Source organism: Protopterus annectens, chromosome 7.part0 (genome assembly GCF_019279795.1).
Source record: "Protopterus annectens isolate FY-2018-M chromosome 7.part0, PAN1.0, whole genome shotgun sequence".
Classification (NCBI taxonomy): Eukaryota; Metazoa; Chordata; order Ceratodontiformes; family Protopteridae; genus Protopterus; species Protopterus annectens.
Window position 1 is genome coordinate 411,086,651 of NC_056739.1, and position 19,657 is coordinate 411,106,307.

The 19,657-nt window shown below is 38.6% G+C and overlaps 1 protein-coding gene across 1 annotated transcript in view; it reads right to left on the reverse strand.

Annotated features, from left to right (window-relative positions):
• The window catches only part of LOC122806498 (dnaJ homolog subfamily C member 3-like), a 305,071-nt gene that overhangs the window by 40,469 nt on the left and 244,945 nt on the right, over positions 1–19,657 (reverse strand). The window contains exons 9-10 of the mRNA XM_044076997.1: positions 19,264–19,384; positions 18,762–18,894 (exon numbers count right to left, since the gene is read on the reverse strand). Of these exons, the coding sequence (XP_043932932.1) occupies positions 18,762–18,894; positions 19,264–19,384 (254 nt within the window). The remainder of the gene's footprint in view (positions 1–18,761; positions 18,895–19,263; positions 19,385–19,657) is intronic.

Sequence of the window (19,657 nt, forward strand, 5' to 3'; positions counted from 1 at the left end):
AAATTCCTGTTGAAGGCAGGGAATGAGAGATATCACTGTGTCCAAGCTGTGGCTGTGTTGAGACCATACGCTTTTTAGGTACCATTGTAATTTCCTCATATGCAGTTTTGCAAATGGTATTATCAGAATGAAAGATGCCATGAAGCCCAAAGCCTGCAGAATTTTTCTTGCAGTTAACTGGGTCTTTGTTGCCATTGTCTTGAAATATTGAGTCAGTTGTAATTGCTTGTCTGGTGTAAGATAAGCCTTCTGGGCCGTTGTGTCCAAGCTGGCACCCAGGAATGTCATTTTTTGTGAGGGTACTAGTTTTGACTTCTTTTCGTTTACTGTGTACCCCAGACAATTTAGTAGATGCTTTACAAAAGCCAGATGTTGTAAGAGAATGTCTTTTCTTTCTGCTTGGATGAGGCAGTCGTCCAGGTATGGAAATATTTGAATTCCTCTTTGTCTGCAGTATGCAATTACTGGTGCCAGGCATTTTGTGAATACTCTGGGCGCAGTAGATAAGCCAAAGGGCAGTGCAGAGAATTGATAGTGGGTTGAACCTGCAATGAAACGGAGGTATCTTCTGCAACTTTGTCTGATAGGGACATGCAGGTATGCCTCCTTGAGGTCCAACATTACCAGCCATGCTTCCTTGCCCAACATGGGAAGTAGCTGCTGTAGTGTTAGCATCTTGAATTTGGGAACTTGTAAGTAAGTGTTTAGAACTGAAAGGTCCAGAATTGGTCTCCAAGCATTTTCTTTTCTGGGTACTAGGAAGAGTCTTGAGTAAAATCCTTGGCCTTGCTCTTGAGGTGGTACCCTCTGAATGGCTCTCATGGCCATGAGAGCTGTAATTTCTTTTTGAGCCTCTGCCCTTTGATTTTGTGGCAGGTTTGGCATTCCTCTTTTTATTGGCAAGGTGTGAAAGTGGAATCTGTATCCTCGTAAAATTATGTCTAGGACCCATTTGTCCTTTGTGACCATGTGCCAGTTGTCTGCAAAAAGTGCTAGTTTTCCCCCCAGGGGGGCTGACAAAAGAGCTTTGTTTGGCCAGCTGAGGTGCAAGTCATTGAGTTTGCCTTCTGGTGGGTTGAGACCTGTCTTCTCCTCCCTTCTGGGTTGGAGTGCCCCATTGGTGAGATTTATACTGAGCTTGCGGTTGTCCTCTGCCCACTGGGCGCCTGTATTTACCCCTCTGAGGCCTGTCAGTGGCTGGAAAGGACCAATTTTTTGTTGGCCAGTATCTGCTGAAGTGAGGGGGTTGCACCTGTAGGAAATCTTTGACTGTCTGCATTGAATTTGCTTTATCTTCCATTTTCTTTAAAACTTCTTCTGCTTTAACACCAAAAAGAACATCCTGCTGTAAGGGAGCATCTAGTAGTTTTGCTTTAACATGATCAGGCAGACTTTGTTCCTTTAACCAGGCATGCCTACGTATAACTGAACCAGTGACAGCTGCTCTGTAGGAGGCCTCTAAAGAATCAAACCCACATTGCAAGGTATGTTTGCCCGCCTGCTCGGTGGTGTGCAACAAATCCTGTACTTCTTTCAATTCAGGTTGTTGAGGTAGGGTGGCTATCTTTTGTTTTAACGGAGACATCAGAAATTGCTTGATACTTAAGCATATGAAATTGACAGTTTAGAGCTCTCATAGCTAAAGTGGCTGAGGTGTAAACCTTTTTCCCCCATCTGTCTAGTGCTCTTGAATCCCTTTCAGAAGGTACTGGATTTTTAGCAATGGAAGCTTTAGCCCCCTTGGGACCCTGGGAGATAGTCTCTGGGTCAGCTACTGGGCTTTTATAAAGAAATTTGTGGGAATCAGGTACTCTGTAGTATCTGTCAGGCTTAGCCGGGGCAGGAGGCAGAGAGTCAGGGTTGAAACTGGATTCTAAGTAGACATCATCCACAATGTCCAAAACATGAGGGATGGCTAGAGGTCTGTGTTGGGGGGAGCAAAAGAAACTCTCTGAGCCTTTTCTTGGAATCAGAGTAATCCTGACCTCCCAGTGGAAATGTTCCCTCATAGTGTGTAAAGTTTCCCCAAAAGAGTAATCTTTTGGAGGGGAAGCTGAGGGAATAGAGTCCTCAGCATCAGAATCTTCATAAGGAGAGAAGGAGCAGTCTTGGTCCTCAGAGGAATCCGAAGAAATAGACAGTTGTTCAGAGGAAGCAGATTCTTCCTCTTGTCTAGGCCTTTTGTCAGGAGGAGGCTGAGAACCCCTGATAAGAGAAATCAAATCTTCAGCCATCTTAAGCATCTGTTTCTTAGGCATAGGGCCTTGAACAGGAGACTGAAGTGAAGTCTTTTTCGATTTGGAAGGAGTTTTCGACTTGGAAAATGTTTTGACTGTAAGAGTCGTCGGTCTGAAAACACCTTCAGAAACCGATGGCGTTTCAGAGGCACCGACGTCCTTGGAAGGTAAATCGCCGGTAGGGCCTGAAGTAAAAGGCTGCATTGGCCTAGTACATTCCGGCAAAATATCTGTAACGGTCACGGTTTCCTGAACTGCGGTAGTCAGAGGCTGCGTCGGAGCCTCACTGATAACCGGAGAACCAGAGACCGGATCAACCGAGGCCTCGGAATCGGGCTTAGGCCTGGGCTGACTATCCTTATCCCTGCGCTTTTTGTGCATGCCGGTAGTCGGTAGCTCCGACGGCATGTTATAATTAAATTTTCTGCCAAAAAAGTGTTGTGCGAAATCAAATCATCTTTTAATAGTACGTTTATTAAATCTAGCACAAAAACGACAAGAAGTGACGTCGTGATCAGGGCCTAGGCAAGGTATACAATAAGAATGAAAATCCTTATGAGGTATTTGCTTCCCACAAGAAATACAATTGTTAACTTTTTCTGACATCGGTCTGAGGCAAGAAAAGTTTCCCCAATGGGGTACTTAGCTTTATAGAAGACTTCGGTCTGAAATTCGAATTCGAAAATCTTATGAGTCGGCTGACCTGCACTTGCAAACTGCTTCTGCTTCGGGCACCGCGCGGCAAGAAAGACTGAAGAAAATGGTGTCGGTTGCAATATATGTACCCCTGGCACACTGACGTCAGGGATGAGGTGACAGCAACCGACGTCGGACCAAGACATTGGAAATCCGGCCGACTGCGGGACCGCCTGACGACAGGATACCCCAAGTGTGATGACTGCAGCAGGGTAACACGATGAACATCACTTGGTAAATATAACCATGTCACACCAACTTGAAGCTGTACAAACACTTTCAAGAAAACACTGAACAGAAGGACTGCAAAAAGCTACAGCTCTGATTGCTTCTTGAACTACATATAGATTCTTCATTAAGCAATAAAGTTGACCCAGTATCCCCATTTCTCTAAGAACTTGGCACTGTTTGCTATGGTCTACAGAGTAAAAGGATTTAGAACAGTTAGTTAAGTGGAAGTGTTTATGTAACCCCCACCCCTCTTTCTATAAAAGAGAAAACATTGGCAATTTCATCTCTGGCGAATCTGCCTCTTCTAGGACCAACTCTTACATCTTGCATTTTTTTTCAATGCATTTTGATGAAGTCTATCTTGCAGAACCTTAAGCATTGTCTTTCAAGCATGTGATTAAGTTTATGTATTGAATGACTTGAGCAGTCTTTACCATTGCCTTTTTTAGGAACAGTAACATAAATAAACCATTTCTATTCCAGTAGCAGCCACTCTTGTGTTTACCAAATCTGCCTGCACATTATGAGCAACACTGAGCATCAATTTGTAAGATTCAGATGGACTTACATCACTTAATTCAGCTTTGTTATTAGCAATTCTTTGCAGGACACATTTATACTCTCCAGGATGTCTCTCTCTAAATCAGAGAACATAACCTACATGCATCAGGGATATTATGGTCCTACTTACATAATTCCTCTATGTACCAGGTGCCCCTTCATAACATCCTCCAATTTTGTTAGGTTTTTCTTACCTTTAATGTCTTTTACTATCCCTGTTTTTCATGGAAGTTTTTATTAATATAAACAATCTTCCTTTAGAGATCTCTAGTCTTTATCATTCTATTATTTTCTTTCATTTCCTTGTAGTGTTTATTTAACTATGCCTATTTAGCTCTACTTGCTATTCTCTGGATCTCTACATTGCTTGATAGGTATTTCTTTTCATCATCGTAATCATAAGCTCCCCATCTTTTAAATCAACTGTTACCACCTCTATTGATTCGGTGGCATTCCCCTGCCTTTTTTGACTGTCATGCCCAACTATTACAGGTCTTCTGTCACATAATCCATCCATTACCTTTGTTGAATGTTCTCTTTTCATCTTGCCTTCTTCCTATTCCTTCCAAATCTTCTTTGCCAAATCATACTTTGCTTTCTTGCACATGTACCAGAATAAACTCTGTTTGTTCTCTTTGACCTTTTCTGCAAAAGAAGCTATTTTGACTACTGCTTTGATATCATTACTTCTTCATCTGTCCCATAGTGTGCTTCCTACCACCAATCTCATGCATTCCAACTCCATGGCCTCTACCTTCCTTACCTGCTTTTACTTCACTACGCAGTATTCTGTGTCATTTAGAAGTACTGGTTGCACTGTTGTTTTGAACACCTTGCTTTGTACACCTTGCTTTTCAGCCTTTTCGGTATTATTCTACCACAAAATACTCGTGACACTCTCCGCCAGTTGGCTACAGCTCTTCAACAGGATACCTTCAGCTGTTGACTTTGTTCAGTTTTGATCAGTATTAAGCCGTTCTATGGTTTCAATGGGCATGTCCCTCATGTTGTATACATCATGGTACAAGTATGCCATAGATCTTCAATGGTTTCAAACTGCTTGAACAGATTGTATTCCATCTTATGTTGAAGTCTGAACATGATATGTTTGCCACACTTTCAGACATTACTTAATAAGACACAATGACTCATTAATACTGTAACATAACTTAAAATATCCTTTTGCTTTAATTCATGTTATTGTATACAATGTTTCTCTCCGATGACTATACGAGTGCTTAGGAAATGGGCAATACAACAGAACTGAATCAAATGTGTCCTGCTTCATGTCATACATTAAGGACAAAGCTGCCCAATACGGAGTTGCTCTGTCATCTTTAGTGTTTACATAACCTGAGATGGTAGTAATATCTTTCTGTGTTATATCCAGAAGGTGCTGCAGATCCTGCATCACCTTACTAGTGTGCGAACCCTAACCCTGTCCTTACCCTCAATCCCAGCCCCATACACTACTTTACAAAAAACATTCTGGCTTTCAGAACCATCACACTAGACATCACACCCACATCCCATAACATAAACAAAACTAAAAGATATCCCCTTACTCATTCCCAAAACTAACCACAAAATGCAAACACTTATGCACACACACTCCCACCCCAATGCCAAAACTTTCAGAATATCCAAACGTTTCAGCATTAAGACACACATACTTTACACAAACCCAACCCTTTGATATTCCAGTGTTTGATAAGTTCAGCACATGACACAGTTCTGTGGAGAAATAAATACAGTACTTCACTTTATCAGCAAAAGAAGCTGACAACTGCCCCCCCCCCCCAAAAAAAAAAAATATACATATGTATGACACTTTTTCAAAATTAATTTAGCTTGAATTCCATCCTTCCCTAGCAGAGTTATTGAAGAATGGAATATTCAAATTAAGCACTTTCAAACAAAAGTGTTTTTATTTATTTATTTAGTTAGTTTTTGCATGGAACATGGCCCCTACACTCCCACACCCCCATTAAATTTAACATACCATCTCTGACATTACACATTTCTGGAATAAAGGGAAAAAGAAGTTATGTACCTACCATAACGTTCCATGTCAGCTGTTTTCATCTCGCCTTCCTTCTTGCTGGTTGGGATAGGAGCCGATCCTTGGCTCCGACTTGGCCATCTTCAATAGCTCGAGAGCTGTTTACTGGCTCGAGGCTACCCCTTATCCCATAATGCCTAGCGACAGCTACCCAGATCTCATTTGAAATAGCTAACTCCAGACATAACAATATAATAAATCAGTCAAGAAGTGGTAGACTATACCTGCCATATTCTCTTAAGTCAAAAAAAGGACCCAAGAGAACACACAGCCAGTGAAACAGAAAAAAAAAACTCCTCTCGATCCTCTAGGACAGGGGGATGGAGGGTGGAACGCAAGAAGGAAGATGAGACGAAGACAACTAACATGGAACGTTATGGTAGGTACATAACTTCTTTATGTTAAGTTGTCTATCTCACCTTCATTCTTGCTGGTTGGGACAGTGTCCCTAGCACCTAAAAACCTGGGTGGCTCAGTGGAACAGACTCTTCAGAACAGTGGACCCAAAGTCGGCTCTGCTCCTGGAGACCACATCCAACTTGTAATGAGAAATAAAGTTATGAGGGTTTTCCCACATGGCAGCTGCACAGATAGAATCCATAGGCAACCTGGATTGGAAGGCTACAGAGGTGGCCAAGGCCCTAGTAAAATGACCTCTCGGTTTAATAGGTAACTCTTTGTTCCTTAACTGATAAATGAAAGAAATAGTGTGTGACAACCATCTGGACAAGGTTATCTTGGAAACTGGGAGACCTTGTTTGCCCAAGGCGTAAGAGAGGAATAGTTGGTCCGATTTCCTTACTTCTTTAGTTTTGTGCAGGTAAAAGCACAATTGCCTATGAACATCCAATTGGTGTAGTTTGTATTCTGCCTTGTTGGTATGATTAGGGAAAAACACAGGTAGATCTATAGATTGGTTTAAGTTACTTTCTGAGCAGACTTTAGGGAGAAACGATGGATTAGTTCTCAGAGCAACCCTGTCCTTATGAAAAAACAAGGAGGACGAACACACAGTGCCTGAAGTTCGGAGACATGTCTGGCTGAAGTAATAGCTACCAGAAAGAGTGTCTTCCAAGATAGGAACTTGATAGAGCAGGAAGCTGCTGGTTCAAAAGGGGGCAGAATTAAGGAGGTTAGGACTAAATTAAGGTCCCAAGGAAGAGGGGGATCTCTCACTGGAGGCCTAAGAAGAGTTGCTCCTCTCAAAAAAGCTTTACATAACTTATGAGACATGAAGAGATGAAAAACAGTTTGCGATGAGGTGTGCCATGTAGAAGGATTTCCTGACTACTGTGGCGATGTGATTATCAAAGTAGAGACTACTGTCCACCTGTGTCCCAAGGTCTCATCACATTTTCGGTGTTAAGTAAACTACCACCTATGTGGTAGTTCATGGGTACAGAGTTTTTACCAAAGGGAATGACAATGCACTTTTTGGCACTGAGCTTGAGGCTATGGCTTTGACACCAGGCATCTGTCTCAGTGAGGCCCTTTTGTAGGCTGTCCACATCGTTAGGGGTTTCGATTATGGCTTCTAGTTTGCAGTCATCTGCTAACTTTGTTAGCCAAAGACCTTTTGTGTTAGCCTGTACTTCAGAGAAGTAGATACCAAACAGGAGAGAACCTAGACTAAACCCTGTGGTACTCCACTTGTCACTGGTCTGAAGTTGGATTTGGAGTCTGCTACTTTCACAGTGAGGGTTATGTCAGTGAGCCAGTTGGCAACCCATCTTGTGACATAAGGATTTATACCTAGTTTAGTGAGTTTATCTATAATTTCAGAGTGGGGGATGGTGTTGAAAGCCTTGGTGAGATCTAGATAGGCTGTGTGAACCACCTTACCCTCATCTACAGCTTTGGTGACTGCTTCAAAGAAGTCTATCAGGTTTAGAAGACATGATCTGCCTTTTACAAACCCGAACTGGGTAGGGTCCAGAGTTTGGAGATTACCAATGTCTTTGTTTAGAAGTTCCATGATGATACATTCCATGGCCTTGCAGACCAGGCTCGTCAAGCTAATGGGGTGGTAGTTCCAGGGGTCTGTGGTGGCTCCCCCCCCTGTGGAGTGGGATAACCATCACTGTGCACTATTCAGTGGGCACAAAGCCTGAGGTGAGGCTATGACTGAACATGGTGCTTACGTGGGGTGCCAGTTCATGCTGTAGTTCATGTAGAATGCAGCCTGGGATGTTGTCAGGTCCCATGGATGCTGTATTCTTGGCTTTGGAGAGTCTGGTTTTTACCTGTGCAACCCACTGAGCAGCTAAAAGGTACGCACTAACAGAGACACTGCCAAAACAAACGATGACTGAATAAGAACTAAAAAACGAGAAACCGTCTAGCAGAAGCAGTACCAGAACGTAGCTTCCAAAACATAGAACTGACAAACTAGTAGCGGACCACCAACAGAAAGGAAAGAAACAGTACCAAATTAGGAACACAAAAGGATAGAACACCTTCAACTGAGTACGTCACAACCAGCGAAAGGAATACCATAACTTTGTTGAAGAACAAGGTACTTTACAAAAAGCAGACAAAAAAGGTACAATCAGCAGCTTTTTCATGTTAACAGTAATAATATATCATAAAACAAAAAGGCAAATTTTATACCAACAAATGGTTATGATCAATTAAATTAAAATGTCAATTTAAATGTAAACGGAGAAAAACATTGTTTAAAAATGTATTGTGGGTAATAAAGTAAATTGCCAAGCAGTATGTAGTGAGGAAGAATGATTTAGAAGAGCAATAATTACCTATTACTGTGATGTTTTGCAGCATTATGTAAAGTGCTTTTTAGAGCAATATACAATAAATTAATTTAAACTGAAAATACTTCTCTATAAAGTAAATAATAAATAGGAAAAAATAAATGCACTGAAAATTCTATAAATAATAATGATATTATAATTAAAAATATGGATAAAGCACTGAAACTACTGTATGATGTCACAGCAATATATACAAGTTGATTATAACAAAATGATGTTAAAAAGTACAGCAAGTTATCAATATGGTTGTATATGAATTACAATTATAAAGAGGTATAATCTTTATACCTTTTATTACAATTACATACCACATTACATATACATTTAATAATACAACTTCTAACCATACATGTCCCCCATGGACATGAAGTTCATAAGTTCAAAATAGGGTGGTTGTATGGACCATACCACAAGAGATTGAAAACAACAAATATGTGATACAACCTGAAAGCCTTTTACAACAAACAAAAGATACACCTGATTTTCTGCAGTACTGTGCTAAAAAACTATCGCATCAACACAGAAATAAAATCTCATGAACTAAACATAGTACTAGAAACATTGGATGTTGATGATCTTGTACAATTAACATTGGATAATTGCTTTATCTTTTACAGTAATACCCAATGAATATGGTATACACGTAGAAATTAGAAACCATTTGTAAATTATTATACATTTGGTAAACAGATTATTTTATTTGATAATTTATACTTATTTATTTTAAATAACATTTTTTTATTTGATTTACAAATATATTAAAATATCATCATACCTCCATGGGATTATATATTAGGGAGCAGAAATTCATATTAATATATTATAAATATTTTAATAAAAATATAATAATTTGTATAATAATTTTGTTTATAATATTGCATTTTATTTTGATTTTGTAGTATTGAGGAGTTTATTTCTTTCTGAGACTGGAGTGAATCTTGGTTTGAATAAAATTTAAAATGGCAGCTTCCATTTAACTTAAAATTTAAAATGGCAGGATGGTGGGAAGGTAGATATATTTGAGTAAAACTAGTGATACTGAAGATGAAGTAGATTTACAAATAAGTCTTGAAGTACATGTAGACATATATTCAAATGTAGACAGTACTCATGCTAGCATCATTCAAAAAAAGTAGAGTAGGATCACAACTCTTAGTAAGTAAATTAAATACTAACTAATAAATTAATTATATACAAAGCTCGAATCGACAGTATAGGAATTAGTCTCTAGTGAAATAAATAATAGAACCATAGCCTTAAGAAATACCTCATACATAGCCTTAAAATACCATGCACAAACCCATACATATACAGTGAGGGGATGAGTATAGAGAGGGAAGATATAATATGTTTACAATTCCAACACACACCTAGTACACAAACTTGTGAAAAAACATTGTGAAAAAATTGGCTAAAAATATGGAAGTAAGGAAAATATTGATGACAAACCATATTTCTCATTTTTAGAAACAAGGACGTAAACAGCAGCTAAAGCATAAATTATTTTATAATTTTTTAATGTTAATATTTTATAATTTACAAAACCACATAATATATAATGTTATAACTGCACATGTTATTACAGATATTCATGAAACTGATAGTCATTTATTTAAACATCCTGTTACTAAGAAAGTTTAAAGTTTAATAAAAAAGCAAAGTTACTTCAGTTCACATCTCAGCTAGTATATTACCATCTCAGTAGTTCATATTCATCATTCTATAAAGTTAAAAGAAAACTAAAAATAAAATAATAGAACACACTAAAAAGTAGAGATTAGTAGCAGTAACAGTGGAATATATAATTACAACAGAAACACATAGAGAAATATGGAGTTCAGTTTCGGTTTACATTGTCAGGGTTGTAGTTGAGATAATGGGTGTGATATAAATAATAAATAATAAATAAAGAAGAAATGAATATGACTGGATACTTGGGTTTAGTTTTGGGCACAGGACCATGAACCATGATGTGAATAAATTGTGATAAAGTTTAAAGAGTTTTACAACAAAACTTAAGAAAATTAAATTTTATTAGATAATATTATATTTTATTAGATATATGTTAAGTCATGCTGATGCATGTTGAAGTCATGTGATGCTATATTTCTATTTTTTAACTGTGTTTGTGTTGAAGAAGAAGGGGTTTTAGAAGGAGTTTGCTGCGGTGTTTTTTTTTTTTAAAGAGTTTATCTTCCAGTACTTGTGTTTTTATTTTTTCATTGTTGCCTCCTATTTCTACAAGAGTTTTACCTGTGCAGCCATGACTACAGGAACTTTGCATTCTTCGGGTACAGAGATGGGTCCTTTAGGGGTGAGACAGGGGTAAAGTTAACACAACCTATCTGCCAGGATGTTGGCAATATCAGTTGGTTCTGTATATTTAGTGCCATTGCGCTGTAAATCAGAGCAGATCTGAGTATTGCCATTGAGATGCTTGGCATAGCTATAGAATGCTTTGTGGTTGTCTTTAGAATCTGTGGCGATTTTGTTTTCTAAACTAGCTTTGGAGGATTTTATGAGGGATCTCAGCTTCTTACTGAGGCTGACCAGGGAGTACCTCCAAATCATGGGATTTTACTCTTTTTTGCAACAGTTTCTTTCTTCTGTTGTAGAGTTTGTTTATGGCAGGGGACCACCAAATTGGCTTATTTTTTTGGAGAATAGCACGATCCATGCACTCGTGTAAGTGCTTATAAAGTGCATTTGTGTAGGATTCAGCAGTCGTACATCTATTGTCCGTCTGCATAGGTGTCGCAAAGTTTGCCACTTCTGTCTTAAGCGTGAAGTTGGCTTTGGAGAAATTTTTTATGGTCGTTTCCCTAGTGGGGGGTGGGGGCAGGATGTGGATGTCTAGGGCGATTAGCTTGTGGTCAGATCTGACCAACGAGGAATTGACCTTTGGTGTGGAACACCGGTCACCCATGTTGGTAATGACCAGGTCTAGGATACTGCTGCCCCTGGTGGGGGTGTGGATAAGTTGATCCAAGGTGTTGGAATTTTATGAATTCCAGAAAACGTTGAGCAAAAGAGTTGGAACAGGAGTAGTTTTCCCAGTTAATGGTGGGGTAGTTGAAATTGCCCATTATTAGGGTGTTGGGTTGTACCCTAATATTTTCCAGTCTATCAAGAAATGAGGAGTGGGAATCCTGGGGCATGGTGGAGGATCTGTAGCAAGCTACAATTTGGATTGTGGTCTTGCCCAGAGTTAGCTGCACTTGGATAATCTCGGGTGCATTATGCTAAGCAACTAGCCTGGAGGTGTGGTTATCCTTAATGAATATGGACACACCTCCGCCTTTAGTGTTTCGGTCCAGGTTAGGTGGCCGAAAGATGTGGTATGATTTATAGCCTGGTAATGCAGGGGTGCTCTCTGGAGCCTTTAACCAGGTCTCTGACACTGCACAGATGTCAGTGTTCTCCATTTTAAGGAGTGCCTCGAGTGAGTGCATTTTGACATTTAGACTTCTAGCACTGAGTAGCAATACCCTCAGAATTTGCTTGCTTGTACCTGTTATGGTGGTGAATTTGTAATTTGAAGCTTGCCTAAAAAAGGCACTATAGGGGTGGCAAGAGCCTTAGCCAGTATCCGGAATCCCAAGGGTGACAGGTGCAGGCCATCTCTGGCAAAGCATTGTGGTCTGTCGATCATGTCATTCCAGGCAGACAGATACTGGATCCCCTTAGAATGACACCAGAAGCTTAGCCAATTGTTGAAGTCAATCATTTTGTTCTTGTACCGTGGTATCATTCTGGGGGATGGCAGGATGCTACTCAGGGCTAGGGTTATACCTGCCTGGGCTACAAGATCAGACAGCTCCTCCATGTCTCTTTTCATGTAGGCCAGGAAGGTACGTCTGAGGTAATTCACACCAACATGGACAATGACAGAGTCATATTTGTACTTGTTGTGGAGTGACCTGAGTGTGTGCGTTATGTGGTGGATCCTGGCACCTGACAGGTAGATGAGTAACTTTCTCCTTGTTTAGCCTGGTGAGTGGAACATTAGTGTGCCTGACTATGGAGTCACCCTATGACTAGAGTACTGGGTACATTGTTATGCCTTATGGGTTGTGGCTGAGTGGCACACCGAGTTTGTGGGCTATGTGTCATTTGGGTTGTGTTGGGGGCTAGTGGTTGCTTGCTTTTCTGCTTTGGAGGGCTATGTTGCTTGGGCAGGCTTTTATTGAGAGCCTCCGCGAATGTAGCTGTGTGTTTTGAGTTTCTATGTGTGTGTTTTGGTAGTGTAGGTTTTATGGGACTATGTGATAAGTGCGGTGTGGTGGAAGTGTTTACCTTCACCTCTTGAATGTCTAGTCCAGTCTTGGGTGAAGAGAGCTTTGCTTCCAGTTTGGCTATGTAAGTGCATCTCTCACAGGTTGTAGTGTTGCGTGGTAGGAGGAAAGGGTTGTCTGTGTACATGAGGCAATTGCTGCATTGCCCCAAGATGCCCAGATTCATCAGGTAGACAGGAGAAAGCACCAGGAGCTGACCCTTAGACATGCCTGGATAGGTGCTATTTATTAATTACAAAAAACTGTTTTTCTCTAGATAAGTGAAGAAAGTCGAGTGCTGTAGTAATTAGTAGCTTATTTAGTGCTTACAATGAGTTCTGAACAAGTAAACCTAAAGTAAGGCACACACGGAGCTCAGCAAAATGGACAACTGCTTTAATGAACAAGCACAAAAACAATCCACAGCAAGCTAAATCACAGCAGCACAGCAGATGAAATTGCAAAGCACAAGCAACAGCACAATAACACTGTAAAGTTAATCCACATAAATTTTCGTCACAATAACTTCATCAGATACCTAACCTCTCTTCCTTTGATGAACAAATAAACTAATCAAATTCAAATGAATCAATGAGTGAACAGATTCAATTACACATGCAAATAGGTTCATAGGTTCATACTAGGCTATCTGCCCGAGGGCATTTATAAGCCAACTATACATTATTAGTGACACTGAGGTAATTCCTGGGTATACATCCATTGGTCAAGATTTCTCTTGAACTCTGCCTCATGTACTGGGATTTTGTTCCACAGCATAGGGAGTCTTTGGGTGATGCATTTAAAACACATGAACCTTAAAGGTGAATGAATCTAAAAGTTAAAACCAAAAGTATACATAATAAATAAGATATAATAAATAGATATGTATATATTTTGTTATATAAAAATGCTTCAAACATATACCTTAGTTAAAAGTGCTTTGTTAAATATAAGTATTACCAGCACAAACCTGAAATGCTTCCAAAAATGTTTTTTCAAAAGCAGAAGCCAAATTGAATCCAAAATACAATGAAATATAATAAGCATTTCATATAGAGATTGTGTATAATGGTTTGTGTAGTAGGTATAGTGTATTATGTGTGTGTGTGTTGTATTTTTTGTAAATGTTTTTTTGGAAAATATATTTCAATAAAAATTTATTATGGAAAAAAAAAAAAAAAAAATACAATGAAATAGCACCATCTTGTGGAAATTAAATTAAATGCATGTTCATCTTGTTAAAAGATACATACATTATTATTAAAATAAACCATAAAATGCTTGCATATATAATATATAAAATTATTTAAAAATATAAATATTATAATAATAACATACTACAATTTAGCTGATCTCAATTTCAGCACAGGTTTCAAGGATAACATTTCATTTAAACCAGGGGCAGAACTTGCATCAAGAATAATTTGCCAATATAGCTCCCTATATTCCAACAGAGTCTCCCAAGGCCCTCCCCTAGGGTCTCGTGGGACTACTTCTATGACAAAAAACTGACATTTAGCTTTGCCACAACTGTTCTGATGTTTAAACAGAGCATTATTATATTTTCTTTTCCTTATCTCATATAAATGCACGTAAATTCTCTGCCTCAATTTCCTCTCGGTCTTGCCAACGTAAAAAGAGTCACAGATTTCACATGTAGCAATATAAATCACTCCTGTGGTATTACAGTTGGCAAAACGTAATATACTTGTTCCTCTTTTTGAAAAGAATAGAATCACCTTCCTTGATGTTAATGCAATATGGACAACGCCCACATTTTCGTGTCCCTTGAGTGAAGGGAGGTTTGTGTTGGTGGGAGACGTCAGTGTGCCTGACGTGCTCATCATGTATTACCTGTGTATCGGGTTTGTATGGGAGCCTTAAGGAGGGCTGTTACCGACACACACTTGTTTTGTGAGCGGTGTGTTTGCCGCGTGTTTTGGCTGGTGTGTGATTTGCTACTGTGTCTGCTTATTTTAAGTCTGCTGTAGGGTATGTTTTGTTATTGTTATTAGTGGGGTTAAAGAGGTTTGTCCCTTCCAATATATTCTTGATGTTACGTCCCTTCCTATAGACACATTTAAAAGGATTTTCAAAGATATGATTTAAATCAGACAAACTAGCAATTTTTTTCCATTCTTTACTAAGAATACTTCTCACCAGATTACTCTCCCCATCAAAAGTGGTAAACATGGCAGAATGAAAACCTTTTTCTAAAGTTGTGGCAATAGCAGTGTTTGCCTCAATATTTTGTACTTCCGATTTAGGTAGGGGGTACACCCAAAATTGGAGCAAATCTTCCTGTTCTTCCTTCCTTAACCTCTACAATAACTGACGTTAGGAGATCTATTGGGTACCCCCTTGCTCCAAACATACTCTTAATAAATTCACATTCAGTATTAAAATCCTGATCGTCTGACATCATCCTACTAGCTCTCGCCAACTGACCTTTAACTATTGCTCTTTTTTGAAAATGTGGGTGAGAGCTTGTGTAATGCAAGTAAGCATTAGAAAACGTATCTTTTCTAAAAGATTTTGATTTAAAACCTTCACCATTCTCTGTATATTTACATCTAAAAAACACAATTCAACTTCATCTACTTTATAGGTGAATTTTAAAAAATTAGTTGTATTTGTCTAAGCAATTTTAACTCAGGTATATGTTTGAAGCATTTTATATAACAAAATATATACATATCTATTCATTATATATACTTTTGGTTTTAACTTTTAGATTCATTCACCTTTAAGGTTCATGTGTTTTAATGCATTTTGCATGTGTAATTGAATTTCCTCACTCATTGGTTCATTTGAATTAGATTAGTTTATTTATTCACCAAAGGAAGAGAGGTTAGGTATCTGATGAAGTTATTGTGATGAAAACGTGTGTGGATTAACTTTACAGCATTATTGTACTGTTGCTTGTGCTTTGCAATTTCGTTTGCTGTGCTGTGCTGCTGTTATTTAGCTTGCTGTGGATTGTTTTGTGCTTGTTCATTAAAGCAGTTGTCCGTTTTGCTGAGCTCCATGTGTGCCTTACTTTAGGTTTACTAGTTTTTATCTTGGGCACTCAGACCACTGGTTTGGTTTATGAGTTCTGAACAAGTGCTGAGATCACAGAAATTGGTTTGAGTGCTAAAACTAAAAACTGACTAGTTCTAAGGGAAAATCTGAAGAGCAGACTTTATGGCGCAGGGAATAGTTTAACCCTGTGTGTGTGTGTGTGTGTGTATATATATATATATATATATATATATATATATATATATATATATATATATATACACATACATATATATATATATATATATATATATATATATAAAATATATAACAGTAGCAAATGAGCAAACTGATTTAAACAAATTACCCAATTAACCAATAAAAGCTAAAATGGGTCCCGTTGCAGCAGTCTTCGATCAGACAAACTGTAACTGCACACTCCTGCCACTACGGTGCAGGGGAACCTTCTCCAAAAAAAGATGGTCTGGATTAGTGCTTAAGTTATACAAACAAAGCTAGATTCAGCAGGTCTGAATCTAGTCTATGCTACAGCAAACAACGTGTACCAATTTCAGAAAGAAATAGTTCAAATAAGGAGGCACAATAAGCCTTTAACCAGAAACTCCCAGCTCAGAAGGGCACAATCTACCCTCTCCTCCCACAAGAGTGCAGACCACACCTTCTTAATGTAAAATAACTGGCCCAAAGCCCAAGTGCTTAAACCAGAACTAATACACTTTAGAATAACAGACACTAAGCCTTCAATCAGCAACTCCCTACTTAAAAGGATGTAAGCTACCTGTCCTGCCACAACAGTGCAGACCACAAACCGTCTTAATGTAAACAACTGGTCTGAAGTCCAAGTGCGTATACCAAAGATTTAGAATAGTTAAAATTTAATTGGCTACTAACAAGCAGTAATAAATGCAATTAAGTACTTTTAAGAACAGGCAGCAAAAGCAAAATAAAGTAGTAAAGTAGGGAAAAACACAAATACAGTAAAAGCAGATGAATAAAGTGCATTTTTTTCTTTTTTATATATAACAATAGAAATGAGCAAACTGATTTAACAAATTACCAAATTAACCAGTAAAAAGCTCAAAACTTAGCCTTGCTCCAGCAGTCTTCAGATGAGTTCTAACTACACACTCCTGCCACTAGGGTGCAGGGGAACCTTCTCCAAAAAAGATGGCCTGGATCACTGCTCAATTTGTACAAACAAAGCTAGATTCAGCAAGTGTGAATCTAGTCTATGCTACAGCAAAGAAGGCGTACCAATTTCAGAAAGAAACAATTCAAATAAGCAGGCACAATAAGCCTTTAACCATAAATTCCCAGCTCAGAAGGGCAGAATCTAGCCTCTCCTCCCACAAGAATGCAGACCACAAACCTCCTTAATGTAAAATAACTGGCCTGAAGCCCAAATGCTTAAACCAGAACTAATACACTTTTAAATAACAGACACTGAGCCTTCAATCAGCAATTCCCAGTTTAGAAGGATGTAAGCTACCTGTCCTGCCACAACAGTGAAGACCACAAACCTTCTTAATGTAAAACAACTGGTCTGAAGCCCAAGTGCGTAAACCAAAAGGCTTAGAATAACAGCTACAACTTAATCAGGCTACTACCAAGCAGTAATAAATGCAGCAGAATAAGTAAAATTGAGTACTTTCAAGCAGAGGCAAAAGCAAAATAAAGTAATAAGGTAGGAAGAAACACAAATACAGTAAAAGCAGATGAATAAAGTGCAATTTTTTCCCCTCTCTGTATTGGGTAGAATGAGCTAATAACACTAGACTGGGAGGAGTATCACAGATCAAATATACAGTAGAGGCGGGCAATTGCAAAGCCACCAAGTATAACAAGAAGACTCCGATAGGGAGGGAGAGTGGGGATGATATGCATTTTACTTGATCACCTTAAATTGACCAGAATGCATTCAAACAGAATGCAGTTTGACCATGTACACAGTCCCTGTATACAAATGCATATATAATTAAACAAATTAAACACACACACACACACACACACACACACACACACACACACACACACACACACACACACACACAAATACATATAAATTTATTCAAGTTTCAGTTACTGCTGGTAATACAGCACTGAAAGGCTATGTTGTGAGAGCAAGGAGGGTGTAATCTAGGATGTCATGCTATTCAGCATGAAGCTCACTAGTGTGCGGCTAGTGTTAGCCATAAACCATAACATTTACCATATGCTCTTTAAGGGCAAGAACCCATCACACACTCATCTGTGCAGTTTTGTAGATTGTAAAACGCACTTCTGGCCATTACATTAACTGTTAACATCAGTTTAAATTATAAGCCTATCTATGATGCATATAAAGAGTACTAAAGCAGTTTGCTACCTTAAAGTGTACCCTAACTTCAAACTAGGGATGAGGATACAGTGTACCTTTCAAAAATGTAGCAGCAAACCCTAACATGCTTCTGGATTTTATACCGAATTTATAATGCTTAGAGGATGTATGGATCTGAAAAAGCGTTAAATATGTGAAAGCGTTTATCCTTTCTTTTGACTCGTTTGTGTTTTTAATAAATTTATGCTTATGGCTGTGGTAGCCCTGTTGTTTTTTTCTTCATTTGGTTTGCTTTTTTCCAAGTTGGGTTTTTGTGTGCTAGCTGGCCTTTTGTTACACTGTTCTGTAGTTTGGGACATAATACTCACACCTGTGTATTTTAATGAGGGGCCTCTGAACATAAAGGAGGTGGCAGTTCCAAGGGCTACCTCTTCTTGTGATGGACTTTATAAGGCTGTTTGGACATAAAGGCAGGCAGCAATAATAGTCACTAAGAACAGAGTCCTCCAAGAAAGGAATTCTAATGCTGCTAAACCAAATGGTTCAAAACAAGCTGTAACACTGTCAGTATTAACAAGACCATCTTACCGCTTAATGCCAAGGATTTTGTAATAATCTCTCTTCTTTGACTGCTTGAGTAGTTTCTGAGCTCTCTCTAGTCCCTCTTTGATCTCATGGTTTTCTCCATCAAGCTCTCTTGCCCCCTGATAATCTTCCACAGCTGCCAAACAAAATCAGGAGTGGTGAGTGAAAAGAGTACCTAGTCACCAGATTAAACCTCTTTTAACATGCCTTTACCTTCTAAATTATACTTCAGAGAAAAATACAACTGCTTGTATTCACAGAGTCCAATAAGAGAAATGTGTGCAACAAATAAATATATCTGCACACACATGCAAAGTATTCCACTCAGTCAATTTTGGTTAATATAAATGATCATCTTTTAAAAGAATGCCAGTACACCCTAAAACATAGTAATCTACACAGTTATATTCGAACATGTACCAGCTAAACAGCTGCTCTGTTTGTAAGTCAGATTATAAAACTTAAATTTGCTGTACATTTGGTAAACACATAAAAACACCAGTACCTTTTTCAAATTCATCTTCCAGGATATAAGCTTCAGCTCTGTCCCTCAGGATAAAGATATTACGAGGGTCTTCTTGGAGGGCTTCTGTACAGAAATCTATAGCTTCTTTTGCTTTTTTACCCTTTTAGGGAAGGGACAGTGAAAGAAATAGGACATCAGCTTTTAGCAAATATATATTTTCAGTTGTCTGCAAAGCTGCCACTGTAACAGGCATTTTATTATTATAAAAAATACCAAAATCAGCTCTGTAACAAGCATTTTATTTACAAAAAATACCAAAATCAATCTTTAAAGATTAACACATGGCACTTAAAAGCACCTCAAGTCTGTGTAAGGGTAGCACAGTTATCAACTTATTAATAAAATTCAGTCTGTACCTCTCAATCTCTTACAG